The 26,556-nt window shown below is 49.3% G+C and overlaps 5 protein-coding genes and 3 non-coding genes across 10 annotated transcripts; 1 reads left to right on the top strand and 7 right to left on the bottom strand.

The window, feature by feature from the left end:
* Nucleotides 1-457: 457 nt before the first annotated feature.
* nkx6.1 (NK6 homeobox 1) lies at nucleotides 458-1,940 on the bottom strand. Its single transcript, XM_029516385.1, has 3 exons — nucleotides 1,376-1,940; nucleotides 1,130-1,302; nucleotides 458-703 (listed from the first exon to the last, which is right to left on the bottom strand). Exons 1-3 carry the CDS (start codon nucleotides 1,938-1,940, stop codon nucleotides 458-460), a joined length of 984 nt encoding a protein of 327 aa, XP_029372245.1.
* Nucleotides 1,941-4,004: 2,064 nt separating this feature from the next.
* rpl17 (ribosomal protein L17) lies at nucleotides 4,005-6,727 on the bottom strand. Of its 2 annotated transcripts, XM_029515561.1 has the most exons (7): nucleotides 6,665-6,727; nucleotides 6,213-6,263; nucleotides 6,072-6,112; nucleotides 5,531-5,665; nucleotides 5,260-5,358; nucleotides 4,358-4,549; nucleotides 4,005-4,084 (listed from the first exon to the last, which is right to left on the bottom strand). In XM_029515561.1, the coding sequence occupies exons 2-7, from the start codon at nucleotides 6,250-6,252 to the stop codon at nucleotides 4,037-4,039; spliced, it is 555 nt and encodes a 184-aa protein (XP_029371421.1). In that variant the 5' UTR covers nucleotides 6,253-6,263; nucleotides 6,665-6,727; the 3' UTR covers nucleotides 4,005-4,036. The 2 variants fall into 2 exon arrangements, with proteins under 2 accessions (XP_029371421.1, XP_029371422.1); XM_029515562.1 differs by lacking the exon at nucleotides 6,665-6,727 and having other exon boundaries at nucleotides 6,072-6,120; nucleotides 6,206-6,263.
* LOC115052495 (small nucleolar RNA SNORD58) lies at nucleotides 4,148-4,211 on the bottom strand. Its single transcript, XR_003841364.1, has one exon. It is a non-coding gene; the product is annotated as a small nucleolar RNA SNORD58 (small nucleolar RNA).
* Nucleotides 5,005-5,069, bottom strand: LOC115052496 (small nucleolar RNA SNORD58). The gene has a single exon (XR_003841365.1). It is a non-coding gene; the product is annotated as a small nucleolar RNA SNORD58 (small nucleolar RNA).
* On the bottom strand, nucleotides 5,422-5,488 carry LOC115052502 (small nucleolar RNA SNORD58). Its single transcript, XR_003841371.1, has one exon. It is a non-coding gene; the product is annotated as a small nucleolar RNA SNORD58 (small nucleolar RNA).
* Nucleotides 6,728-7,196: 469 nt separating the features above from the next.
* On the bottom strand, nucleotides 7,197-14,292 carry mfhas1 (multifunctional ROCO family signaling regulator 1). The gene is made up of 3 exons (XM_029515560.1): nucleotides 11,056-14,292; nucleotides 8,000-8,222; nucleotides 7,197-7,914 (listed from the first exon to the last, which is right to left on the bottom strand). The coding sequence occupies exons 1-2, from the start codon at nucleotides 14,015-14,017 to the stop codon at nucleotides 8,092-8,094; spliced, it is 3,093 nt and encodes a 1,030-aa protein (XP_029371420.1). The 5' UTR covers nucleotides 14,018-14,292; the 3' UTR covers nucleotides 7,197-7,914; nucleotides 8,000-8,091.
* A 944-nt stretch (nucleotides 14,293-15,236) lies between these two features.
* ppp1r3b (protein phosphatase 1, regulatory subunit 3B) lies at nucleotides 15,237-16,076 on the bottom strand. The gene has a single exon (XM_029516478.1). It carries the CDS (start codon nucleotides 16,074-16,076, stop codon nucleotides 15,237-15,239), a length of 840 nt encoding a protein of 279 aa, XP_029372338.1.
* Nucleotides 16,077-17,828: 1,752 nt separating this feature from the next.
* Nucleotides 17,829-25,022, top strand: lmbrd2b (LMBR1 domain containing 2b). Of its 2 annotated transcripts, XM_029515681.1 has the most exons (18): nucleotides 17,829-17,998; nucleotides 18,535-18,739; nucleotides 19,177-19,289; nucleotides 19,917-20,015; nucleotides 20,094-20,261; nucleotides 20,340-20,550; nucleotides 20,636-20,710; nucleotides 20,785-20,898; nucleotides 21,016-21,199; nucleotides 21,414-21,595; nucleotides 21,875-22,008; nucleotides 22,177-22,282; nucleotides 22,351-22,448; nucleotides 22,520-22,623; nucleotides 22,701-22,747; nucleotides 23,125-23,239; nucleotides 23,317-23,440; nucleotides 23,549-25,022. In XM_029515681.1, exons 2-18 carry the CDS (start codon nucleotides 18,566-18,568, stop codon nucleotides 23,610-23,612), a joined length of 2,112 nt encoding a protein of 703 aa, XP_029371541.1. In that variant the 5' UTR covers nucleotides 17,829-17,998; nucleotides 18,535-18,565; the 3' UTR covers nucleotides 23,613-25,022. The 2 variants fall into 2 exon arrangements, with proteins under 2 accessions (XP_029371541.1, XP_029371542.1); XM_029515682.1 differs by lacking the exons at nucleotides 23,125-23,239; nucleotides 23,317-23,440; nucleotides 23,549-25,022 and adding an exon at nucleotides 22,934-23,054.
* The last annotated feature ends 1,534 nt before the right edge of the window (nucleotides 25,023-26,556 follow it).

Raw genomic sequence — 26,556 nt, forward strand, 5'->3', positions numbered from 1 at the left:
TGGGCTTTCTGTGGTTGTTCTTTTTTGTTTTGTTTGGTTTTTTTTTATAAATGTCAGCGTGAAATAGAAAAAAGAGTCAATCAGGTCCGGGATCAGGTCTGAGATCAGGTCCGGGATCAGGTCTGAGATCAGGTCTGAGATCAGTGCGTCTGTACAAAACACTTAAATTATTCACAGCTGATATTTTCTATTCACACAAACTCACGTTTCTATTTACAAGTGAAGCGGAGAGTCCTCCAAGATCTGGTCCGAGAGTCCGGACCGAGTCCAAGTCCTCCTCATCTTCAGCACCGTGCAAAAACACAAGGAAACAACAGAGCCCCGGACCCGGTCCACCACATTCCGGACCGGTCCCCCACCGTCCGGACCCAGTCCTCCACAGTCCGGACCGGTCCCCCACCGTCCGGACCCGGCCCCCCTCAGTCCGGACCGGGTCCTCCACAGTCCGGATCCACAGTTATGAGCTGTCGTTCTCCGACGTGTGCAGCAGCAGTGCGGATCCGGGTTTGTGCTTCTTCAGCAGCTGTGTGATCTTCTCGTCGTCGGAGTTCGGGTCCAGGGGTTTGTTGTAGTCCTCGTCCTCGTCCTCATTGTCCGACGTCCCTTTGAGCCGCTCGGTCTCCGAGTCCTGCTTCTTCTTGGCCGAGGCCATCTCCGCCGCGTGTTTCTTCCGCCACTTGGTTCTTCTGTTCTGGAACCAAACCTGAACCGGGACCAGGAGAACCAGAACCAGGAGCTTTATTCTGCTACGTCTACCAATTTAATTAATCTTTATTTGAAAAAAAAAAAACAAAAAACAAACAAAAAAAAAGAGCAACCACTCTATTTTAATTATCAAATAAACTTTTTTCCGCTTTATTTTAAAAATGAAAGCTAAAATTAAATTCATAAACAGACTTTCATTTTTTCAGCCGAATTAACGGACAAATAGTAAATAAAAGTAAATAAAGGAACCATTTATTTTGATGATGAAATGATTTAAATGGAGTTGAGGCCTTTTCGTGAAATGACAAAATAAATCTAATAACATGAGGAAAGTTTGAATTTCGTGCAAAACCCGTAAAGGAGAAAAAAGATTTTGGATGATTATTTATGGATCGGCAGAAATAAAGGTTTTTGTCGGACCCACCTTGACCTGGCTCTCCGTCATGCCCAGGGAGTAGGCCAGCCGGGCCCGCTCCGGACCCGCCAGGTACTTGGTCTGCTCGAAGGTCTTCTCCAGGGCGAAGATCTGCTGGCCGGAGAAAGTCGGTCTGGTGTGTTTCCTCTTCCCGTCTTTGTCCAGCAGGACCGAGTTCTGGTCTGAAAGAGTCCAAACAGAAAGAGTCAGCCGACCGGACCGGCTCCGGCTCGTCTCACCTTTTCTGTCACTTACGGGGCGAACAGGCGAACCGCGCGTCCCTCCAGTGCGGACTCTGCATCACTCCCGGCCAGAAGATCGGCGTCCTGCCCGGCAGGTCGGCCAGGGGCTTCGGGTACCGGGCCACCGCCACGGCCGCGGCGCTGGGGCTGAAGTAGAGTCCGGCGGGCGGCGGACTGAGGCTGCCGAACCGGGGCAGCCCCGACAGAAGCCCCGCGGATGAGGAGCCGGCGGCGGTGGCGGCGGCCGCGGCCACCGTGGCCCCGGCAGAGGAGGCGGAGGGCCGGTTCAGGATGTCGTTGATGCCGTGCGGGGTGGCGGAGGAGCACTGCTGCGGGGAGCCCAGCCCCGAGGACGGCCCCGACGAGCTCTTGATGCCCGGGGAGGACACGGCCATGCCGCCCGGGTTGGGAGAGGTGGTGGCCGGTGAGGTAGAGGAGTTGGGGCCGGTGGAGGAGAGGGGGTAGGCCGGGTACAGCGGGGTCTTCATCTCGGTCATGCTGTGCAGAGCCGCCAGCGGGGGGGTGCTGAGGAGGAAGGCGCTCTGTCGGGACCCGTCCATCTGACCCACCGCTAACATCACCACCGAGGAGATCCGAGGGGCTTCAGGGCCCAGCGCACCTGACAGTCCGGACCAGCAGCAGCTCAGTCCGGGTCCGGGACGGAGTCTCCGCTGAGCGCCTGGAGCCGGACTGGGCCGCGGTGGACCAGGACCCGGAGCCACACAAAGTTTGAGAGGAGGAAACGGGGAGCGGGGGGGACACCCATTGGGCGACCGGACGGTGACGTAGGCCTCGGAGGTTTAGGGAGTCCACCTGATTGGCTGAGCGGCTCCGCTCCGTTTCGCTGGATCACTCCGCCTGAAATCAACAGGACTTTTGTAGTTTCAGACAGAAACCGGATGTGACGGGCAACAGGTGAGTGCAGGCCAGGTGCAGGTCACACACTTCCGGTCAGAGACTCACTCTGGTCCAGCTCTTTTGACTTTTTAATGAGCTCAGCGTCACAGGTTCGAGCTCATACCTGACGTCTCTGTGGTGGAAAAATGTAGTCAGACTTTATTTTTAAAACAAAAAAGCATAAACCTCAAAAACTGACCGAGAATTCTAAAAAAAAAATAAAATAACACGAAATAATAATCACGTCAGGAAATTATTGAGAAAATAATGAAATCATTTAAATGTAGAATAAAAAAGTATACATAAATAAGATTCTGCATTTTCTGGGATGTTTCTAAAAGAGTCTGCTGTGTGTGTCCACGTTAAAGAGGTTCACAGATTTTATGAACTCATTTGGATTATTCTGGAAAAAGATGTGGTTTCGACCTGAAGATTTAATTTCTGCTGAGCCTTTTTTTCATGTTTTCAAACTTGAAAATAAACAAATAAATAATATGTATTCTATACAAACAACATTTCCCTCTATGATATTTTGGTCATGAAAATAGATGTTTGAATAATAAAGCTGTTATTGTACTAATGAACTACAGGATTATATTAATAATATTAATATATTAATAATATATTATATTAATAATATATATTAATGATTAACAGCCTTCATTGTTAAGATGAATAAGCTTTCCATTTAAATATCAGACTTGTCTTTAATTCATGTGTACACATGAACTCATCTGTCCTGCTCTCACATTTAGCAACTTTAAAATAGAAAAATAGAAACCTTTTTAAAATTAAAATTAAAATATAAAAAAAATAAATGTATAGAAAAATAATATAAACACAAACGCTGTTCAGACAAGAAGCAGCTCACCACTAATAGTCAACGAAAACAATGAAGTAAAAATGTTTTTGACAGCTAGTCAGGACACGATCTGACCCTCTCTCCTGAGAGATCCAATGAAAATACAGCGACGAGTCCAGGTGGGCGGGGCTAGCGGGGCGTGATTGAGGACAGCTGCTTTGTTGTGACATCACAAAATTCCAGAAGTCCTGACGGCTGGTTTTCAGCTCGAGTCTTTGAGCAGATCGGATTTAGGTCAGCCTTCAGACGGTGTGGCCCTCTAATGTTTGAGGTCACTGTACAGGTTTTATGAAAAACGAGGCCGTCACTTACCGACAGTCATCAATATTCTTCAGTGATGTCAAAGCATCTGATCAGAATCGGGTTTCTCGGAGTCCCGATCAGACTGTGGTACAACGGCGCCCCCCGGTGGTCAGTCCCGACCTAAGACTCCTTTAACATCTTTCTGGTCCGGATTCAGGTCACCTGTTTGGCAGCGTTCATGTGTGACATCACAGCTCAAGCGACCAATAATCAATAACTAAGAATGATCGCACCATCAGCTGATCAGGACAGTCAGACCACCAGGAACTTTCCCTTAAACCGGCCTCTGATGCCAGAGGAAACTTAAGAGAACCCTCACCGTTCAGGGGAAAACTTCAGGTGTTTCCAGCATCAGTTCGAATTAATTTCACTTAGATTTGAAGGGAAATTTGAAGTCAGTTCCTGTTCTCAGGTCACATGACCAAAATCAGGTCTCGTTATCAGCTTTATTCTGCATCTTCAGTTAATAGCCAGGTCCACCTTAAAAGCCTGCTTGGTTCTACACTCACCAACTGACGTGAACTTCAGGTCATGTGACGGTGCTGTCTGTGAGCTTTGAACAAAGGAACAGAGACCTGAGTGACAACAACAGGTTTTACTTTATTAGTCATTTCACTCCCGAGCCATCAGCTTCTGTTTCTTCAGTTTCTTCTGTGAAACCTGCAAAGAAAAACTCAGTTAGACCAGGTGAGACAGGTGAGAGAAAAGGGGGAGACGGGTGGAGCTGCTCAGTCATTGGTTTGTTTTCATGGGGATCCAAAGGTGTCCTAAGTCGTCATCCCTGCAGCTTCAAGTGATGTGGCTGCATTCAGACAAACTCCCTGTCAGGCATTTCAATAAATTTGGCTGATTGTTAATCAGCTGGAAACAAAGCCCAACCTGCAGGTGGCTGTGTCTGAACGCAGCGTCAGCCCCACCCCCACGTGAACGTACCTTCTTCTTCTGAGCGACCTCCTCCTCAGGCTTGGGGACGATCTGCTCCTTCTCCGTCAGGATCATCTCGATGTGACATGGAGAGCTCATGTACGGGTTGATGCGGCCGTGGGCGCGGTACGTACGCCTCCTCATCTTCGGGGCCTTGTTGACCTGGATGTGCTCTATGACCAGAGAGTCCACATCCAGACCCTGAAAACACATGGACAGGTGAGAACCCAGAACTGGTCCAGACTCTGAACCAACAGCTGATTGGTCAGAAATATTTAAATTCTGTCATTGTTTAATTTCCGTCCAGAACCGACAGAGACATTAACTCAGGTCCTGGTCGACATTAAAGTCAGGTTCAGGGCTGTCACTGATGAAAGTGAATTATTGATAACAGAGTTAAACCCTCTGATCAGCAGTTTGGTCTTAGATACTTTATCCATGTGAGGAAATTGTTGTATTCAGCGTTAAAGACATCAAAAACACCCTAACCCTAAATCAACAGTCAGTTACCTGAAGCTGAACAGATTGACTCACCATCAACAAAGCCAAAAATAAATTAAGGTTAAATTTAACTTAATCAAAAATCAATAATCCACATCTGATGACTGAACAAATCAGAGCAGACCACAGGATGTGCTCAGGTCCCAGAGACTCAGACTGCTCAGACTGATCTGTATTTTCATGGTTAATACAAAGGTGTCCTAAAGGGTCATCATCACAGTCTGGTCTGTATGAGCTAACTGATGCAGGAACATCATCTGACCATTAAGTCCTCCTTCCTGTCAGTTCCTATCTCAGACCTTAATGTCCTGATCTTCTCTAATCTGATAGAGATCAGATCACTTCAGTTCTCAAACATCCTCCCTCATCGCCTCTTTAATCAATCTAATCTGAGCTGCAGCTGGACGTACCTTGAGCTCAGCGTTGCTCTCAGCATTCTTGAGCATGTGCAGGAGGAACTCTGCACTCTTCTTGGGCCAGCGGCCCTGAGTCCAGCCGAACTGCTTGGCCTGAAACAACAAACGTTGTTTACGCGGATTCCTCCATCCCCCAAAACACAGAAGCTCAGAGAGGCTGCTCAGTTTCACAAGTTAGTTTCATCTTTGATCCAAAGGTGTCCTAAGAGAGTCATCACTGCAGCACCTCACCTCCACACACACAAACACTCAAGTTCCTGCTCACCTGGGCGCACCTTCCCACGCCACCGTTGTAGCGACGGAAGGGAACACACTGGTGCTTGACGACCACGTCCCTCAGGTACTTGTTGGCCTTGCGGATGTGCATCCCCTTGATGGCCTGGGCTGTCTCACGGGTGTTCTGTCCACACAAGAGTCCAGACAGTCACAAAAACAGCACATTTTCTTTATTTTCTAAAAAGCCAAAAAAGATCGGATCAGAAAAATATCGTACTGATTTCAGACACCTTTTGAAATCTAGTTTATAGCTGAAGTCAGTTTCAGATTGGACAGATCATCTGATTCTGCAGTTTAAGGAGGGAACAGGAAGAATACCATCATGGTTTAAGTGTTGGACCTCCTGAAGGGTCAGCTGGGTCGAATGTTAAGAAGTTTAGACACAAAATCCTCTCACACTATCAATAAGTAAAAACAGAACCACGTTATAAACGAGTGTTCTGATATCTTTCCTGGCATAAAGCAGTTTCTGTTCAGACTGGGAGAGAAACTGACAGACCCAGAAATGTGGCCCATCCGGACCGTCTTACCTTGAAGTGAACCCGGAGGTTGGAGCCCCTTGACTTGCATGCTGCAAAACAAGAAGATGTAGTCAGTAAAGGGGGTGAGCAGGTCCGGCTCCATGTGGAGCTCAGCCGTCCTCAGGACGGGTGTCGGCCGCTCCTACTCACATTTAGTCGGGTTCTCTGGGTCGAGGGAGTAGCGGACCATTTTCAGAAAGTCTGTGGAGAGACGGAGCGTTAGCGTTAGCTTAGCATTCAGCAGCACGGGCTCCACAAACCTCCAGACAGGTGCTACAAACCCCCCCACCGGCCCCCACCCGGCCCCCACCCAACCACAGCACACAGACACGGTTTGAACGGTTAAATCCAGATCAAACGTCGATTCTGCCGGTTTTTGTCTTCAGACAGAACCAACATGGCGGACAGCCGCGAAGCACCGAACCGGCGGCTTCACTAAGACTATGAATAAAAAGAGTTTCCGGCTCCGGAACCGAACGAGCCTCTCCATCTGATGGATTCAGTGATGGAGAACCAGAACAAGCGGCTTAGACAGCCGGATGGCACAGTTTGGAGCAGATTTAACATAGATTGGTTTCGGGACGGGGACAAGGAGCTCCTACCTCTGAGGCCGCGAAGGGAAGAGGAAGATCCGACCGGCGAGCCTCTTCTTCTGCTGCTGCGGAGCTCCGGCGCCCCCCGGCGGCCAGGAGGAGTCAGCTGACCGGCACCGAGCGAACACGTGACCTCACGTCACCACCTCATCATCATTATTGTTATTATGAGCTCCGTGTATCTGCAGTCTTTCAAAGTGGACTTTAACATTAAAAAGGTTTCACACTTTGCATTGACCCCCCCGATGACGTCATCCACCGGTCTGTCAGCTGACCAGATCCCCTCTCCTGATTCCGGCAGATTTGAGGTAAACACTCTTTGGATGGTGTCCACAGGAGTACTGGTCTGATTGCTTTGTTGTGACATCACAAAGTTCCAGAAGGCCCGATGGCTGGTTTCAAAACTCAGGTTCTCCAGACTGCGAGCATTTCTCTGTGCACTGAGACCTGCGAAGCCTTTATTGCATTAATGTAGAACCTGGACCTGCGGTAGACGTCAACCCTTCAGTCACAGTGTGTATGAACAGACCCCCCAATCCAGTGGTACTAAAGCAAGTTCCTGCTTTATTTATTTGGTATTTCATTTTGAGCTGTGAGGTTGAACCAGCTACATAGAAAACTGTGCACTCTCAGTGAGTCATGCACAACATTGCACTGTAAATAAAGTCAAAGCTGTAGCGGTGACATCTGGTGTCAACATAGAAAAATAAAGATATTATTTACATCAGAGACAAACACCCCCCCCTCCTCTGATAGGGAAAGCTGGATCTGAGACCTGGTCCCATCAGACCTCAGAGATCCTGTGCTTCACTGTTACATCAAGATATGTAGAGGGAAGACAGATGTCCTGTGTTGGACGGTGGGGGGGGGAGTTACCATGGAAACAAACATTCACTTAAGGCTGCGAATCAGGTTGGTGATCGTTTCCTGTCTCGTCAATAATCTGTCCAACGTATTGACTCAGAGACGGTTTGTAAACACCGTCTTCCTCTAATGTCTTTCTTTCCGCCGTTGTCATCTCAGAACAGAATCACTTCAAGAAACTGCAGAAGATTTAAGTACAGTAAAACTCCTCATCCTGGCATCATGGTCCTTGGTCCTGGTATGATCAGAAACCTGGTCCACGGCTCAAGAAGTTTTTCAATGTGAAAAAACTGTGGCTCTTTGAGGACGGGTCAAAGGTCAAGGATCAGGGGTCAAGTGTAAAGGCTCCTTCAATACAGTTCTGTTTGGCATTGGAGCGATGAGTCAGAAGCAACCTACAACAAAGATGACAACAAAGTCCATCAACACAACAGCAACAAGTCAAGTGGTGATGACATCACTGAGACCGTGTGTACCTACATGTGAGGCGGTGAGGACGTGACGCCACTGTCAGACTGAGACGGGGGAGGTTGTAGCGTAAAGAGGGGGCGGGATCCAGACCTGGGGCGTCATCACTGGAGACCGGGACTGGCAACAGTCGGCGTGGGGGGGTAGACCAGAGCCACGTGGACCCGCTCCGAGCCGTTCTTCGGACAGATTATCTCTGTTAGACCTTCGGGTCGCGGCTGGCTCAGAAGCTCACCTGGAACACAAGACCAACAGGCCTCAGCTTATATCATTATCAGGGTTCACACCCAACTGGGACCACCAGGGGGCCCAGTCCTTTAGCCTGACAGGCTGCTGGTTCATTTCCTGTTACTTTAATCTGCAGTTTGTTCAATTTAGATATCATCAGTCTGGACCTCTGAGATGGTGTGGGACAGGTCTGAAACCAGATCTCAGATGTCATCAGGTCTCTGTGGCCTCTGCTGTCAGAAACAGGAACCCTGATCCAACCATGATGGACATGGCTCATGGATTATAGTCTCATAAAACCTGTTTTCAGGACTTCAACCCCCCTTAAAACCCAGATCAGCAGAGTCTGATCTAGATTTATCTGCCCCACAAATATTGACCTGCTTTCATTACTCAATATCTGGACCTGAAGAGACACTCAGTCTACCATGAGACCAGAGGCCAGAGACACACTCAGTCTCTTCGGGTGGGGGTTCTCATCATCCACGATAATACTCTGGTCCTGGATCGGAACCTGTGTGACTGGATCATCTGTGCCATTTAGAGAAGATCCACCAATGTCCAGGATTTAATCCCTGAGGGCTCCAGGATGATCAGATTATCAGATGATCTGATCATTAGAGTGCCAAACAAGATAGCGGCAGTGCAGGTGTTTGTCCTTCATCTTCCTCATCAGCCTGAACCAATCACAGCTCTGTCTCCACAGCTGATGGGGTCCATCAGTGAGGAGGATCCTGGTCTGGTGAAGACCATCTGAGCATCTGAGAGACGCCGAGCGCTGAATTCTGTCCGCAGGTTCGATCCCTCAGACCGTTTCTGTCAGATGTTTTCCAGCTGCGTCCTGAACTGGGTCAACTCCTCCCCCTCCCCTCCCCCTTGACTGAGGGGAAGACAGACTCTGACCCACAAAGACATCAACAAACAGGAATGCCCCCCCCCAGCAGGTAGACAAACAGTTCAGTTCATTTTCCTTCCAAATAACCCCCCCCCCCCCCACACACACACACACACACACACACACACACAGTTCTCCTGCAGCCTTAAAAGGAAGACGCCTCGACTCTGAGAGGGCTGGAGACATTTCCTGTTGCCTGGAGAGGATGGGGGGGGGTGACCTTGAGGATTAAACCTCATAAAAGACGATTGAAATGTGTGTGATGCTGTGAATCCATTTCCTGTTTACACCAGCGTGCACATGCTCAGTGCGGTGACATGTCATGTGATCCATGTTTTCAGGTGTTTATCTCTACAGTCAGCTAACACGCGTGCAGAGACGCACAGCTGTTAACATCTTCTGTCTACTGAGATCAGCTGCCTCAGACTCACTAACACACTGACAGCAGACACGAAGCAGACAAGAAGCTGCTCATTGTGTCACTCTGTTGGGATCAACACCACACAACAATGAACACACTCACAGACACACAGAAACACAGCTGAGGACACACTAAACTTGGCAGGCACATTGTGTTTCTGATGTTTTGAGACACAACAACATGGAAGCGCTTGGTTTGATGGAGTGGACGTCCCCGCAGAGACAAATCTCTGCTGTGTCTGATCAGGAACAATAAGAGGCAGCCCAGTCATCTGATCAGACGACCCCCTCAGGATTACTGCAGTTGATGTAACATCATCCTCGGACCGGATTACTCACACGCACCTCTTAGTGTGACAGCTCAGTGGAGGGGGGGCAGACCCAGACACAAACACTGTCAGTAAAATATCAACAAGTCGACAAAAACCAGAGCTTCATACAAACACATTTCCATGAAAACCAGATAAACTTCCACTGAGGAGGAAGATCATGTGACCCAGTTGAGAGCCGATGGTCTAACCACCCCCCGGTCTGGAAGCTGGTCTAGACCTACACCAGGACTCAGATCTCAGCCTGATGGAGCATTTTTACAGTAACTGGTGTTAAAGAGCTCACTGCTATTTCCCAACTCTGGTGGCCTGTGGGGTAGGGGGGCTTAAAACAAAGAAGACTTGTCAGTAGAGGGAGTATTAGCATTAGCCCTACCACTAGCATTCTCTCACTGTGTCATCTCTTGGTCTCATCAAAGTCCTGATCTAAGTCTGGGTCTCACTGAGTGTCTGATGGTTCACCTTCTCTGTTCTGTCACATGTTCACCTGGAGCCAGCGGGTGGTGGGCAGGGCTAAGGCCTGATCCAGCTGTGACCTTACTCTAAGATTGAGAGTTAAATCGGCTGCGACTGAGCGACTCACTGTTCCACTGCTGGATCTGGATCTGGGTTTAATCCCCACAGATCCTTTAAGTGGATTATGAGGAACTTGCTGAGCAGCAGGGAGTCACACAGACACTAATATTATCTTTGTGTTTGCTAACTTTAACACATAGAGGCTACAGGCTGCCATTGATTTCTGATCCTGATCAATGATTATGTGAACTCTCTTTCATAACCTTTCACTTGATGATGTCACCACACAGGTGTGACCCCTCAGATTCAGGTGGCTGTGAGCTCTGACTCAGAGCGCAGTCCGACTCCTCAGTCCAGGTGCCAGCTATCTGTGTCCCACTAAAATTAGGACGACCTGACACCGCAAGGCAATAGGAACACACACACACACACAGACACACAATCCTCACAACACTCACGCTGAGGACAGAGACCGAGTCTGCAGAAAGGAAGTCCAACAGTCTCTGTAATATTTGTGGTTATTCTACATCACACTACAGTTCAACTGTATAAAGTGCACATACGAAAATATGTTCACTGCTCACTGTTGTTGGTAACCATGGTGACGCTGTATCTACAACAAGTGGTCGGGTGCCTGATGAGGGGCAGCCGGCAGCAGCTGGGGACACTGTTGGACTCACCTGGAAAGGCATGTGGGCTGGACGTCCCTCTCTTCAGGCACTTGGAACAGAGGATGTGGACAGAGTAGTGCAGGCCAGGCCACTCCTGCAGCAGCACATTCAGCTCCTCCACCAGCGGAGTGATGGCCTGCCATGCTGTCCAGATGTTGGGCAGTGAGGCGTGGCTGGCGATGGACAGCGTCTCTGCCTGAAGCTTACCCTTGGAGGAACAATGGCTGATCACCACGGGAACTTTACCTCGATAGGCAAAGATTTCATGTCTGCCATCCGATCTCTGGACCACGTGGCTGTTGATTTGCACGCTGAAGCGAGCGAACAGTCCTGGAGGAAACAGGAAAGGGAAGCTGTACTGGATGTGCAGCTGCTCCACAGAGAAGAAGTGACACTGAGGCAGCGAGCTGCCGCCAGCCGACATCTCGGACGGTGGTGGCTCGCTACTGACGTAGCTGGGGAATTTGTACCATGCCGTGGCTCCGTTCAGAGGCTTGCCACGGGGTTTGTTGATGCAGTAGCAGATCCCCATCTTCTCCAGGAGCTCCATAATGAGGTGGAGGTCCTGCTGTGTCTGGATGAGCGGTCTGAGGAGCAGGCGGATGACATTGGAGGGCAGAAGGCCATGCTGGAGGAAGCCCTCCACATGGTGCTGCAGGTGGGTCACCCTGAGGTTTTCCCCTTTCTCATCCTCAATGACCAGACTGACCCTCCCCTTGTCCCCCCTCTCCCCCTCAGACAGAAGCCGGTCCAACAGCGTGGACTCATCCCTCTGGAAGAAAACATTAAGGATTGAAATGAACCGTGGAAGATTGTGAAAAACATACTCCTTTAGAGTGAGGCTGTCCTCAAAGTACAGCAGCTTCCCGCTCTCGTGCAGGTAGGATAAGGCGCTCTGTAGCCGGTCCTCTGTGAGCCCCGCTTGGAGGCCCAGTCGGGCCGAGTCCCACCAGGAGAGCCACAAGTCTTTGGGTTTAAAGTGCAACTCCTCTAGCATCTGCCAGGACTTGGGCAGCACACGGTGGAGGTTAGGGAAGATCTCCCTGTGGTCTGCCACAGACATGAGCTTCTCCCTCAGCCTCTGGATGTTCCTCTGGGTCTCAGTGCAGCTGACGCTCAGGACTGGAGACAGGATCTGCAGCCGGTGGTTCAGCACGTACTGCAGCTGGGCTTTCCTCTGCCTCAAGTTCCTGTCCGAGACGCCGTAGAAGAGGACGTGAGGGCTGGAGGAGCGAACGTTGTAGCCCTGGTCCAGGGCCTGGTCCACCTGCAGAGCCAGAGCCCTCAGACTCTGGATGTCCCTCTTCTCCTGCAGGCCGATCTGTCTGTGAATGTCCAGACTCTTCTCCTCCACCTCCACCTCCGAACACAGGTCTGCATGTGTGCCCACCAAGCACACCACGGCATGGGGAACTTTGGCACTGAGAAGGTGAAGGAAATAACCAACATTGGCATAAAAGTTGTTGGGTGAATATGTTTTGAGATTGAACACGATGATGTAGAGAGCTCCGGGGGACAGGAAAAAGGGTTTAATGAGGTCGTAGTTTTGTTTCCCTGACAAATCATAGACCAGAAATGTGAGACAGCGATCAGCATCTGCCACCCAGTTAGTGACTTCGATCCCTTTGTTTCCCTGGTTTCCTGTGACGTCTTGCTGCCCGTTCACCACGCTCTGTCTGAGCCACGTTTTCCCACCGTTTTCAGCTCCCATCAGGACCAGTTTCAGCCGCGGCTTCACAGCAAGCTGGGAATGTGCCAACTCCTTCTGATAGGCTGCGATGTAAGGAATCCCCTTCATGCAGACCTCATACGGAGGCTGGATGAGAGGGTTATCCTTCACCTTCCATATGTTCACTTTGGACAGCTTTCCAAAATTATCTGGAAGAATGGCTATTTGATTACCCTGTAAAACAAGTTCCTCCAACTTCTCCAGGTCCACAATGGAATCGGGCAGATATGTGATGTTGTTGTTGTCCAGCCAGAGGTTCACCAGCTTCTCCAGTCGACCCATTTCCTCTGGAACGTGTGTCAGTTTGTTCCTGCTCACATAAAGCTCCTCCAACCCTGTGATGCTTAAAATCACCTGTGGGAAGATCTCAAAGTCGTTGGAGGACAGATTGATCATTTTAAGCTTTTGCAGGTTTCCAAAGGAAGGCGGCAGCTCAGAGAGACTGTTACCGTCCAGCATCAGGCTCTCCAGGTTGTGCAGGTGACAGAAGGTGTCAGGTAAGGTGGACACGTGGAGGCTGCTGAGCCACAGGATCTTAATGGACTGCAGCTTCATGATTTCTGCTGGTAACACCTCGAACTTGTTCCCGGAGCAGTCCAGCTCCTCCAGCTCGCCGAGGGCCAGGATCTGAGGGGGGAACTGGTTTAGCTTGTTGTGATCTGCGTCCAGAGTCCGCAACCTGGTGAGGCTGGAGAAAGTGGAGGGCAGATGGTGCAGGTCATTGAAGCTGAGCTCCAGTTCCTCCAGGTCGTGAAGCGCTCCAATCTGAGCCGGCAGAGACTGGACCTTGTTGTGGCTGATGCAGAGCTTCTTCAGCCCCCGGAGCTGGCCCACCCCCTCAGGGAGGCTCCTCAGGCAGTTGTGGCTAATGTCGAGCTCCACCAGCTGGCCCAGCTCGAAGACCCCGCGGGGGACCGTGCTGAACTTGTTCCTGCGCAGGACGAGGATGCGCAAGTTGTTGAAGGCGGATCCCAGCCCGTCCGGCAGCTCCTGCAGAGAGTTGTTGCCCAGATTCAGGACCTCCACCTCGGCCACGTCCTCCGGCAGAGTGATCCGGTTGTTTTTGGAGCAGAGGGTGAGCTGCCGGAGGTCCGTCCTCAGCTTCCTGGAGCGCAGGGCGGCGTCTCTCCACAGCCGGACCGTCTTCAAATCTTGGTCGCGACCCCGGCCCCGGTCCTTGTCCCCGGACCCCGTTCCGTCCCCCCTCTCCCCCTCCTCCCTGTTCTCATTGACGGTTTTCATGGCTGGCCGGTCATGGAGCAGAGAAAGGCCGGACAGAGCGGAGCTGTGATCCGGGAGCCATCACCCCCCCACCCCGGACACAATAACAACCAACGGCCGCGGCTACTGCTCCGGGTCCGGGCCCAGGTCCGAGCGGCGCTGTTTCGGGAGGACTCTGTCCATCACCGGGCTCCTCATCGTGTCCAGACCGGGTCCTGTGGTCCGACCTCCGGGTGGGTCGGCGGGTCTCGGCTGTTTTGGAGCCGTTCGGTCTCTTCCTGCAGCGGAGGGGAAGTGAGGCGGCGGCCCGCTGCGTCACATAGGCCCCGCCCCCTGCGGAGGGGGGGTAAAAAACAAAGAACCTTCACAGATTGGGGTAAAGCTGACCCCTGACCCCTGACCTCTGAGCTCTAGTGTTCAAATTTAAATTACAATTACTCCTTAAATCGGCTGTTTGACCGAATTCAGGCGGAAAAGTCCGAAAGTCACCGGAAAACGCAGTGACGTCATGTCTATGTGACGGAACTCCGCCTCCATCTAGCGGACAAGAGCGGGAACAGCAGCAGGTGAGGACTGACTACATCCGGGTCTCTCTCCTCATTTACTATTTATTTGTCAGACACTTTTCATCCACATGATTACACATTTGAGCAGTGATAAACTGTCCTTCATTTATGTCACTTATGAGATTCATCTGAAAACGAGCCAACAGATATAAAATCTGACGAGTTTTATTGTGTTTCGACCTGTGGATCCTCCAGATCCTGCAGAGTCCACTGATCCAGAACTCTGAGAGCAGTTTGGTGAACTGTTGCATGCTTGCCATCTAAAACAATTTTGTTTTTATAGTCAAACTGGATTTCAATTCTCAAGCGTTACAAGAACTTCGAACATAACTTTATTGATGAGTGTTCCCAAATTATTCCAAAAGTCAGACACACAAGCTGTTCAAAAAATTTACCAACAAAGAGACAAACACATTAACTCAACAACAACAACAACAACAACAACAGTATAGTTTCAAAACACGTCTGAATGCAGTTCAGTGCCTCCACAGTCCACATCCTTCAGACTCTCTGGATGAACTGAGGACATTAACGGGACACTTTCAGAGCTGGACTGATGAAGGTCTCTGAACCAGGATCAGGTCACATCAGAAGAAGCTCAGAGTCTGTGACCAAGACCCCCCCCCCCCAAAACATCCCAGTCCTTTTCCGACAGGTCACATGACTCAGACTGGTCAGTAGTACGGGCCGATGTCTTCATACCCAGCGTAGCTCGGCCAATCGGGGAAGATCCCATGTGAGCAGGTGGGGCTGCCGTATCTGTCAAAATGAATCCTAAAGTCAAAGGAGTCTGTGTGCCGGTGGCCGGCGTCCTGATGGCTCCTCCTCATGGAGGACCAGACGACCCTGTAGTTATTACCTTGGTTATTGTCCCAGTACTCGCACCCACCCGCCCGGTAACAGACAGCGAACTCGACCTGCCTGTGTGGTGGCAACTCCTGGGGCAGGGACACCTTGAAGGAGAAGGTGTCGCTGTAGGAGCTGGGATAGGCGTCCTTCACGTACACACAGACCACATCTGTGTGGCTCTTCCAGGCGTCAAAGGTCACACGCATCGTAACAGACTTTTCAAAGGACACATTTCTGACCTTAACAGTTCCCACCAAAGCCTTCTCCTTCGGCACGCAGTGCTCCAGGCACACAGAGTTCCTTTCCAGGCTCTGACGGAAGTGCAGGTAGTCTGAGGAGGGCTGAGCAAAGTCCAGCACCAGCCGGTCCTCCTCCACCGCCCCTGACCCTGTCAGAGACACAGCAGAGCTCAGCATCTCCTGGATGTTGAGGGGGATATGGATGGGGTCGCTGAGCGGGGAGAAGACCTTGACCCTGGTCAGAGACAGACCTCTGTGGTCAGCAAATGTCACATGCTTTTTAACTTTTCCTTTGGTGGTGGTTCCTCCGTCCTCAGGCTGCAGCTGGGCCTGAAACCTGAGAGCTGGTTCACGGGTTTGCAGACTCGTCCTGCAGACCATGTCCTGGTTGGACAGGTAGACAGGTAGGACCATGTCATTGGGCATGGTGAACTCAGGAGGGGACAGGCACAGGATACTGGAAGACAGGGAGTGGAGTGACCACACACATCATCATCAGTCCAGAATTCACATGATTCTGAATCTATCCCGTTAAATGAAAACCTGGACTCACAACAAATGAGCCACTTCATCTGTCAGATTCTGAGGAAGTTCCGGACCTCCCCCGTCCCCCTGTCGCAGCGGCCTGACTCCTGTGTTCTCACCTGGACCTGGACCACGACCTGGTGCTGTGGATCATTGGCAGATTCTCTGGGGGTCTGAGACTTCAGTCTGAATTCTTCGTCTTGATGGTGCAGTCTCGAGTCTCCGGTCTCGGATCTCAGGCCTTCTGGCCTTAAAGTTCATTTTGGTCTCGCGGCTTCCAAACCCAGAAAGGGTTCACGTGACACCTGGAGAGACAGAGACAGCCAATCAGAGAGGGCGAGGGCGGGGTGGTCCAAGGGTCGCTGGGGCCAGAAACGTCACAGCGGTCCGGCTCCGCCCCCTAGTCCGTGAAGTAATTCAGGTGTGATACTGCGTGAACAGAAAACCGTCCGATGACTCATTTTAAAGGATCTTATTTTGGCTCCACGTCGCTGACTGATGATTGTTTCATCTGGCCCCTAAATCTGAATTATTACAGATTTTACAGGAAGTGTCTCGGCATCTGATTCTTATTATCTCATAAAGTCGTGACTAGTTTTCATCAGTTTCTGCACAAACTTTAAAAATAAAAACGATTTGATAAATCCTAGATTATCCTTTACTGCAGACTGGGGCAGGATTATAAAGTCATCGCCCATAGACGTCAACACCATCCAAGTCGTCATTGGTAGAATGCAGGTTTGCAGGTGTGGCGACTCTTCACAGGTGCTCATTTGTCACATGCTGTGTTCACAGCTGAGTATTGCATGCGGCGACCTCATGATGTTTCTCCATAACAGCTGCAGACATTGATTTTATCACATAACGGTGAGACACGCAGAATGTAAGGTTCTGAAATCTGGACAAAAATAATTTATTCTGGCCTCTCTGGCTCTGAGTTAGGAAATAAGCTGCTGATCATGTAAATATTTGTTCAGAGATAAAGTCTCTGAATGATGAAGTTCAAAAGCAGACGGATCAAGTTCATGGTAAGGTCAGTCCCTGACTGCACCCTTGTTAGTGCGTTTGTGACCTGAAAATAGACTGAAATTGAGTCAAACATTAAGCTAAGGTCGATCAGAACTGGACTGAGCTCTGAAACAGAACGGACAGTCAAAGTTCATCAGACCTGCTGCTCTGACTCAATAATAATGAAATCAAACACCCGTCTGACCCTATCAGCATCAGCTGACGATTCAAACATAAGAAATAGTGCCGGTGATTTCACTGGTTAGTCATGAAGGAAGACGGTAAAGGTCCACACGGCCTCCGTGTGGTCTTGGATTCTAAATCAGATCTTGGTTCTACATGAATCCAGTGAAATTCTCAAAGGTCTCAAAAGTCCACAGAAAAATGCTCACAGCCTGGATTCAGAACCTGAACAGAACCAGTCCACCTGGCCCAACCATCCAGCAAATTGGATTTGGTTTCGCAAAGCATTTTCCGAAGTTAAAATGTGGGCCTCAAATTTGAAACATGACGATTTCAGATAATTTAGTTTAACGTCAATCATGGAGTTATTCATTCATTCATTCATTCATGCTGTACTCCGGTCCGCCTCTAGGGGGACGGCAGCGTTTGGACTGCGCACGCGCACAGCCGCGGTCACTGACGTCATCGTCGGTCCCGGCTTGTTCCCTGTCGGAGAACCAGGATGTTCCTGCTGCTGCTCGGCTAACGGCGGAGCTCCGACACAACACCGGGCAGAGAGCTCCCAGCGGTCAGCACAGAGTCCTGAGGCCGCCCCGACCCCCCCGGAGGGCCGCCACCACACACACCCCGCGGTAAGAGCCGACACGTCAGCGCCGACAGCGAGCTAACGCTAACGCTACAGCTAAAGCTAAAGCTAAAGCTACAGCTACAGCTACCTGTACTGAGACGGTAAACTGTCTCCAGCCAGCTGTTAGTATATTTGATGTCTCTCACACACACACACACACACACCGACCGGACTACCTCTGGATCAGTGACGTCTCGGAGTCTGGACCGGAATCAGTGTCCATGTCGGAATGAGACCCCCAACAACTACACAAAAGGCCCTTTCATGGTTTCCAGGTCAGTGCGTCTCTGTAGTAATCCCATGATGCTATGGGGCCTTGTTACTGACCATGACCATGATGAGGATGATGATGAAGATGATGGTGGTCTTTCGGTCACATGATGGCTCTGATCTATAATTAATAATCCCATTCTTGATGTTTCAAATGGCCTCACACTGCGCTGACAGGTTTTGGTCGTTTCTCCTGTTCATGATGGGATGACCTCACTGTGATGTCACAGCAGGCCGGTCTCCGTGGTAACAGGTGCTCTCTGCCTGCAGGTTGGCACCGGGTTGAGACCAGAGCAGCGGGATGAGCGGTGCCGCTCTGGGCATCGAGATCGTGGTGGTCTTCTTCCTGGCACTCTTCTTGCTGCACCGCTATGGAGACTTCAGGAAGCAGCAGCGTATGGTGCTGTTCGGCACACTGCTGGCCTGGTATCTGTGCTTCCTCATCGTCTTCATCCTACCCCTGGACGTCAGCACGGTCAGTGGGACTCCACATCAACATGAGACAATATGAAACCTGATGTCAAGATCATTCTGAGCCAAAATAATTGTGAAACTCTTAAAAGGGCATGAAACATGATAAAATCACATTTTGGTCAAATGAAAGTTGACGCTGTGGCAGCAAATAAACCTGAACACACATTTCACGACAGGTTAAAGTGTCAAAAAATTAGCAGTTCACGTTTATTATCAAACCATCTCATAACATGTCTATTAATAAAATGATAATAAAGGAAGTTTGTATAAGTTGACAAGCCTTTACTCTTTATTTGGTTTTGTGTCCAGTGTGTCTTTGGTCTGAGACAGTTCTAACTCAGCAGTATTAGTTGAAATCACAGAGGGGCTAAAACCCTGTGATGTAACATCACATGCAATAAAATGTAATAACTGCTTGTTTGTCTGTCCTCCTTACAGACCATCTACAAGCAGTGTAAGATAGACCACAAGACCCAGGCCTCAGTTGCCACTGCCAGTCCATTACCGTCCAATCACACGACAGGAAATGCATCTGTCCCGCCCACGAAAAGGTCGGTGTGAAGCAGAGGTGGAATTCTGAGACCGAATAATCTGTCCAGAACAACACGTGAAGGTTTCACTTCATTAACCCTCTCCTGCCCACAGGAATAGTCTCCTCCTCCATCAGCTGCTCTCTAACCCTCTTCCTGTTTCCTCCTTAAACTGCAGAATCAGCTGAGCTGCCCAATTTGAAACTGACTTCACTGATAAACTAAATTAAATTTACTGTCTCCGGATCAGTCCTGTATGTTTCTGAGTTTATTGTGTTGACAGAAAGACAATCAGATATTTGGAGCTGATTTTTCATCATTACTGAGCAGAACTCCTGATCAAATAAAGATAGAAACGACCCAAACACATGAGAGGAACTTTTCTGTAGAGAAGGAGACATTCAGTGTTTGTTTTTAGTTTCAGAGTCTGAAGTGATCAGACAGAATCAGATGGATCTGAAGATGAGGAGACTTTGAGACAATTAAAAAAAAAAAAAAAAAAAAAAAACACACACACATGCACCAGGAGATTCAACATGTCTGAGGTCCTCTTGGGTTTAAGGCGAGTTCTTCTTCAATTGTGGGATGACGTTGAGTTCTCAGGTGGTCCCTTGCCTTGTCTCTAATGACTCCTCATGTTCCTGACAGTGTACCTGAGCCGTGTTACAAGCCATGGAGCTACATCCCCGATGGCATCATGCCCGTCTTCTGGAGGGTGGTCTACTGGACGTCTCAGTGTCTCACCTGGTCAGTATGAGTCTGCAGCTTCTTGAAGGAGAGAGCTGCTCTCAGTAAGTCAGTTTGTGACTGTGTGTCTGTCCTCAGGTTGCTGCTGCCCTTCATGCAGTCGTACGCTCGCTCAGGAGGATTCTCCATCACTGGGAAGATAAAGACGGCCCTGATAGAAAACGCCATCTACTACGGGACCTACCTGCTCATCTTTGGCTCCTTGCTCATTTACGTGGCCGTCCACCCGAAATGGCACCTGTCCTGGTGAGTCCAGGGAAACAAGATGACCCCACCGTACTCTGGCCCAGGGTCACAGGTGTGTTTTTTCTCTCTGTGGCTCAGGTATGAGCTGCAGACCATCGGGATCACAGCGGCCAACACCTGGGGCCTGTTTTTGCTGGTCCTGTTGCTAGGTTATGGGCTGGTGGAGATCCCCCGGTCCTACTGGAACGCCTCGAGACACGGACACCAGCTCATCAAAACATACTTCAAGGCATCCAAGCTGATGACAGAGAAGGCAGATGCTGAGGAGAACCTGGAGGATGTCATGGAGGTGAGCCAGAAGGAAGTTACGCTGAGGGCCTGGGGTCAAAGGTCAGCACCTTAATCTCATGTTGCTAATGTCTGTTCTGCTGCAGGAGGTGAGAAAGGTCAGCGAGTCCATCAAGTACAACCACCCGCTGAGGAAATACATCGACACCATTCTCAGGAAGGTAAGTAAAGCCTGACCTTCACCAATCAGATCTCACCAATCAGACCGATTGACACCCCCACCCCACCACCACAGTGCCCAGTGGACTACCAGGAGAAGATGGGCAGGAACATGGATGACTACGAAGACTTTGATGACAAGCAGAACTCGTATCCCAGTGAGAAGAGCCTGGTGAAGCTTCACAAACAGGTGAAGGGATACACCTGAGGAGATACATGTCACTGAGATCTGTTTCTCTGTCTAGACAGGAAACTGAGAAGGTCCTTCTGTTACATCTGTTACTTCTGTGTGTGTGTACATGCACAGGTGATCTATGCAGTTCAGAGACACAACAGGACTCATGTGCAGTGGCAGATTCTCCTCCAGCAGGCCATCCACCTGGAGGACGTAGCCAAGAATGAGACCAGCTCCACCCACCAGTTTGTCCACAGCTTCCAGTCCACGGAGCCAGCTGGTTGGCTCAGCAGATACATTTACACCTCGACTGTAGGTGGGTCCAAGATCAGGGTCTCTGTGGAGTCTAAACTTGGACCTGTATTCAGGTCTAAAGAGCCTCAAAGCTGCCTTTTATCTGCACATCAGTGGGCGAGTCAGCTGGCTGTAAAAACACACAAAAAACATTTTACTGTTTTCAAAAACCAAAATGGCTGACAGACATATTACAAACTGAGCCTTCAAACCTGTGTGTGTCTGTGTGTGCGCAGAGTGGTACTGGGAGTGTCTCCTGAAGCGCTGGTTCTACCGGCTCCTGTCGGTGATCCTGGTCCTGTTCAGTGTGGCTGTGGTTTGGTCCGAGTGCACCTTCTTCAGCACGCGACCCGTCCTGTCTCTGTTCGCTGTCTTCATCCAGCTGGCTGAGAGAGACTACAACTACCTATACATTGAGGTAAGACCACAGACTCACAGTGACTGCTGCTGACCCTGGTTGGTGGTCAAAGGTCAAAGATCATAGTGACCCCACAAACCCTTTGAACAGAGGCAGATTAACTGTTTTCTGTCTTCGTGCTGTACTGAGCTAGGCTAACCAGCTGCTGACAGACCTGAGAGTGATCACATCAGACCGTATCAGTCTTCTGAGTCTCTGCTGACCTCTGACCTGTCACACAGACCAGCTGTGGCATGCGTTGACTCAATCTTGTTTTATGGTTTCACCTCCGTCCACCAGATGGCGTGCTTCATCACCATCTTCTTCCTGTGTACCTGCGTGTATTCTACTGTGTTCCGTATCCGGGTCTTTAACTATTATTACCTGGCCTCCCACCATCAGACCGATGCCTACAGCCTGCAGTTCAGCGGCATGTGAGTGACAGGAAGTTGTTGTTGTCCTCGTTCTACAGGAAGTGTCTCCACCTCCATCAGACGGTTTAGCTGTTTTTTCTCCATAAACTGGATTACCTGAGCTGATTAAAAATTGGAGGTGAAGCTGAAGTGAAATGAGACATTTTGTAAAATCTCCTCGTCCCACAGGCTGTTCTGCCGTCTGACTCCACCTTTGTGTCTCAACTTCCTGGGTTTGATCCACATGGACTCGGCCATTTCCCACCAAAAGAAAGAGCAGACGGCGTACACCTCAGTAAGTCAGTCAGTGACGTTGTCTGAGTATGCTCAGATTCTAACCCTACATATTTGGCTTATTTTCAGATAATGGGATCAATGCAGGTTCTCTCCTTCATTGCTAACGGTTTTTACATCTACTATCCCATGCTGATCGTCATCCTCTGCATCGCCACGTACTTCAGGTGAGACATGTCATCCAGCGTGTCCTCAGGTCAGCCAGCAGAGCTCTGACTGTCTCCCCTTCTCTCCTCAGCCTGGGGACTCGCTGCCTCAACCTTCTGGGCTTCCAGCAGTTCGTGGGCGACAGCGAGATGACCTCTGATCTGATTGACGAGGGGAAGGAGCTTATTCGCAGAGGTGAGCACTTCGGTGATGATGCTGACGTCACTGAGAGGAGGAAGTAGAACATTAGACTCATCTGTGTTTCTTTTCAGAGAAGAGGAAGAGGCAGAGGATTGAAGATGGAGAGAACAGGCGGAGGGTGAGTCCTTAATATAACATGTCTCAGTGGACTGTGAGAGGAGAAGATTTAGATTATGAAGATTATGATTTATTAGCTACCACCCAATCAGAAAAGGAAGTGGCCCATGATGAACCTTTAATTTACCTGAATTGTTCCTGGTCTGGTTCACACCTGATAAACGTAGGTTCCTGGTGTTTTTTTCAGGTGGCCCCTCCTCCTGAGGGAGACGACAGTAGGAGGAGCCACTCAGTTTCTGCATCTACAGTCAATTCACACTGATACCTATATTATGATGAAACTGAAGGAGCTGACGATCCAGGTTCTCTTCCTGGTCCTGGTCCTGGTCTTGGTCTTGCAGCAGGTTCAGACTCACCAACATATCTGCTGTGTTGCAGGAGTGGAAGGAGCGTTACGGAAACCTGAGGGAGGACTACACCACAAGAAACAGGAGCAGCCACGAGATGAAGGAGACCAGCTACTCCGACACTGTGAGCTCCAGCAGCAGCAGACGTGAGTCAGTCGACGGCAGACACTTCTGATGTTTCAATGTTCTCAGATCTGGCCTGAGCCGCTTGTCGTCTGAACAGAGGCCAAGTATTCTCGGTCTGGGAGTCGAGCAGAGAGAGACTGTATTGAGCTGCTGCAGGACGCTGAGCCGCTGGACTTCAATGCTGACTCTCTGACAGACGACCCCCTGGACTCCGAGTCCAGGTGAACAGGACTATGTCCTCTGATGTCAACACCACAGATGGTTTTCAAACACTGCAGTTACAGATGTGACGTGTGTGTGTGTGTGTGTGTGTGTGTGTTGTCCTACAGACACACTGGAGGACGGTATCTGTCCATGTCATCATCTCGCAGCAGGATATTTGATGACGTCTGAAGGAGGAGGAACCTCAACAGCGTCATCACTGTCTCTACCCCCACCTGCAGGGAGTGAATGTACCCCCCCACTGCAACCGACACACAGCCTGACTCCTCTTTTCCCAGCATGCATTGAAACTAAAAAACAGGTCACACTTGGAGACATTTTCACAAACAGCGGCAGTTTGCTGTCCATGGAGGTTGATGTCTGTCCTGATTCTTCTGCTGCTGGTCATGATGTCAGCAGGTGCCCTAACGGTGTGAGCATGCTCAGTGTGACTGCAGCAGCTGCATGTCAACATGTCACTTTACTGAAGGTATAATGAAGGTCCTGTTTTATTTATCTTTCTTTTCTTCTGGGTTTATTTAAATGATGAACACATTTAACACTTTTGCTGATACATGATGATGATGATGAGTCCGTCTGCACCTTCAGGTCAGAGTTTCATAATATCCAGGTGAGCTAAAGTGATGAAATGGCAAACGAACATTTCATTGGCATCTTCATTCTGAAACACTTCCTGTTCAGGTGAATGGTCATGTTTGTCACTTTTAAAGTGTGAAATGATTCATTTACAGTTGAAAGGGCCCTTAAAGGGCCACATTTGATTTTAAAAAGGTTGAAGGTCTGAGGCTCCAGAACATGTTAATACAGCACTTGACATGAAGGATCAGGATTTTTGTTACAGGAAGACTCTGTTGTTCACTGCTGCCCCCAAACAGCGCCATGTTAATGCAGATGTAACAGAAATGAACAGAATGGCTGAATATGTTATTTAATATTGTGATAAAAACATAACAGGTTAGTTTGTTTCATTGTATTAAGAAACATCAGCTCGTTTTCTCTATTTATAAAATGAGATTTTTGAATTACACAAACCTGTTGCTCAAATCATCTTTTAATTTTTCAGGATAACTTGTTACCCACTCCAGTCCACAGGGAGAGTCTCCTCCATCAGCTGCTCTCTGATGCTTCTTCCTGTTTCCTCCTTAAACAGAATCAGCTGATCTGCCCAATATGAAACTGATCAGCTCTGCTGTGTGTTTATTGAAACATTTGAAAAGGATCAGATCTCTGAGTAACCAACTGTTCTGCTCCTGAGAGGCTAATAAAAATAAAGCTAACAGATAATAGTTTGAATTTAAAGCTTAAGAAGAACAGCTGAATGGAAGTTGTTAGCATAGTGGTTCACCTTTGTACATATGTATCATATCTTTTCTATGATTTCAGCTCATTGGTGTTGTAGATGAAGATGTGACTGTCTATATGATGCCCCCCCCCCCCCCATTAGAGCTGTGTGGTCCTGCTGATTCTCTGGTTTCATCTATTGAATATTTATTGTGATCTTGACAGTAACTGTGGTGAGTTTTTCGGAGAGAAGACGATGAGCTTCACTCTGCCGTCGTGTCAATAAACTGATCAGCTACATCATGTGGTGCTGTGAGATTGAATCCTGACCTCTGACCTCTGACGACCTGGCATCACAGCTTGTGTTGCTGCCATCAGATTGAAGTTACAAAGCATGTCCAACTGCCTGTGTCTCCAATGTTTCCAGGCGTGCTTTCCCTGATAATGAGCAGATTACTGCTCCGAGTTTCTGTCAGGGCAGAATCAGATGCTGCAGGCTGCTGACCTCATTTCTCAGATATCAGCCTGGTTTCAGTCACGTTCCATCAGCAAGAGCTCCATTCCTCAGATACTAAAACAATAAAGTACCAGCCTGAGTAGTTAGATGTCGGTCAAACTCCTTGAGTGTCTCACCTGTTGACAGGAAGTGTTTGTTAAAGTCGTCTCTGACTCAGCTGAAACATGACATCAGGATTTACAGGAAAATCACCATGGTAACCGATACTGTTGACTTGCCCCATCACCAGCCAATCTGGACAAAAGCTGAATAATAAAGATAGTGGAGAGGAATGTGCTCCAGGCCGCAATGATCCTCTGACCATATCAGGTGGCTTCCTGTTCAGCCCAGATGATGATGATGATGACGACAATGCTGACTGAGCCTAGACAGGTAAACGTTTCATTTCACCTACCTGACTGCTCCCACCTGCTGTGACACCACCATCATCATCATCATCATCATCGTCCACTTCAGAGGAGGCTGAGACCTGGAGACAGTCTGTTCCCATGATTACAGGAACCAGGAAGAAGGTGTGTCCCCCAGAGTGTTTGGAGGACGAGACTCTGGACTGATGAAATTCATTCTGGGCAGCAGGTTTTGGAGAGTCCAGGTGTGAGCTGATGCGGATTAAGGAGGTAAGATCCTTCTCTGTTTGAACTCTCATCAAATTTCCCTCAGAGGTGTTTTCACAGTTCTCATCCTGTCTGATCTTCACACACTGACCTTCTTCTTGGACTAAACCCCCCGACACCTGTGTATGAGTTCAAGCCATGCTTCATTGTTTCTGACTGAGCTATTAAAGAGGCGCTTTGTGTGTTTTCAGCTGATCTTATTGGACGTTTGTTCTTTGGTGACGGCCCTGAACACACTGAAGTCAGACCTGGGAAGACGTGAACGATTGAGCAATCCTGTTTTTCCCGCTGCCTCAGGGTGTGAACAGAGGACAAAGTCCTGTCCACAATCCCCCCCACCCCCCAAAGACATGGGACCTCCTGGTCTGACTGTCTGAACAGAGTATAAGGGATTCTGTCCTGAGTCAGAATCCAGGTTTCTTCTGGATTTCAGCAGGTCTGACTCATGGCTGTTCAAGAAAGCATTTTAAATGTTCTGCTCGAGTTGACTGACAAAGAATTTGACAGTTTCAAGTTTTATCTGAATGTGCCGGACATCCTGGTTGAACACTCAATCCCACAGTGTTACCTGGACAAAGCCAGCAGGGAGGAGACGGTGAACAGGATATTCCAGGCCTACAGCCACCAGTCTGTGGAGGTGGTGCAGAAGAAATTAAAGAAGATCCACCGGTTTGATTTGGTGGAGAAACTATCAGCACGAGGT

The sequence above is a fragment of the Echeneis naucrates genome, chromosome 12 (assembly GCF_900963305.1).
Source record: "Echeneis naucrates chromosome 12, fEcheNa1.1, whole genome shotgun sequence".
In the NCBI taxonomy this organism is placed as follows: Eukaryota; Metazoa; Chordata; class Actinopteri; order Carangiformes; family Echeneidae; genus Echeneis; species Echeneis naucrates.

What these genes read in the sequence shown, in the direction of transcription:
- nkx6.1 (XM_029516385.1), bottom strand. Translation starts at nt 1,940, where the DNA reads ATGTTAGCGGTGGGTCAGATGGACGGGTCCCGACAGAGCGCCTTCCTC. An exon ending in GCGGTTCGCCTGTTCGCCCC is followed by an intron (nt 1,303 to 1,375) that starts GTAAGTGACAGA and finishes GGACTCTTTCAG; the next exon opens with ACCAGAACTCGGTCCTGCTG. An exon ending in TGACGGAGAGCCAGGTCAAG is followed by an intron (nt 704 to 1,129) that starts GTGGGTCCGACA and finishes GTCCCGGTTCAG; the next exon opens with GTTTGGTTCCAGAACAGAAG.
- rpl17 (XM_029515562.1), bottom strand. Translation starts at nt 6,252, where the DNA reads ATGGTCCGCTACTCCCTCGACCCAGAGAACCCGACTAAATGTGAGTA. An exon ending in AACCCGACTAAATGTGAGTA is followed by an intron (nt 6,121 to 6,205) that starts GGAGCGGCCGAC and finishes TACATCTTCTTG; the next exon opens with TTTTGCAGCATGCAAGTCAA. An exon ending in AGGTCGCTCAGAAGAAGAAG is followed by an intron (nt 4,085 to 4,357) that starts GTACGTTCACGT and finishes TTTTCTTTGCAG; the next exon opens with GTTTCACAGAAGAAACTGAA.
- mfhas1 (XM_029515560.1), bottom strand. Translation starts at nt 14,017, where the DNA reads ATGAAAACCGTCAATGAGAACAGGGAGGAGGGGGAGAGGGGGGACGGA. An exon ending in CAGCCCACATGCCTTTCCAG is followed by an intron (nt 8,223 to 11,055) that starts GTGAGTCCAACA and finishes CTTGTGTTCCAG; the next exon opens with GTGAGCTTCTGAGCCAGCCG.
- ppp1r3b (XM_029516478.1), bottom strand. Translation starts at nt 16,076, where the DNA reads ATGCCCAATGACATGGTCCTACCTGTCTACCTGTCCAACCAGGACATG.
- lmbrd2b (XM_029515681.1), top strand. Translation starts at nt 18,566, where the DNA reads ATGAGCGGTGCCGCTCTGGGCATCGAGATCGTGGTGGTCTTCTTCCTG. An exon ending in AGCCTGCAGTTCAGCGGCAT is followed by an intron (nt 22,009 to 22,176) that starts GTGAGTGACAGG and finishes CTCGTCCCACAG; the next exon opens with GCTGTTCTGCCGTCTGACTC. An exon ending in GAAGGAGCTTATTCGCAGAG is followed by an intron (nt 22,624 to 22,700) that starts GTGAGCACTTCG and finishes GTTTCTTTTCAG; the next exon opens with AGAAGAGGAAGAGGCAGAGG.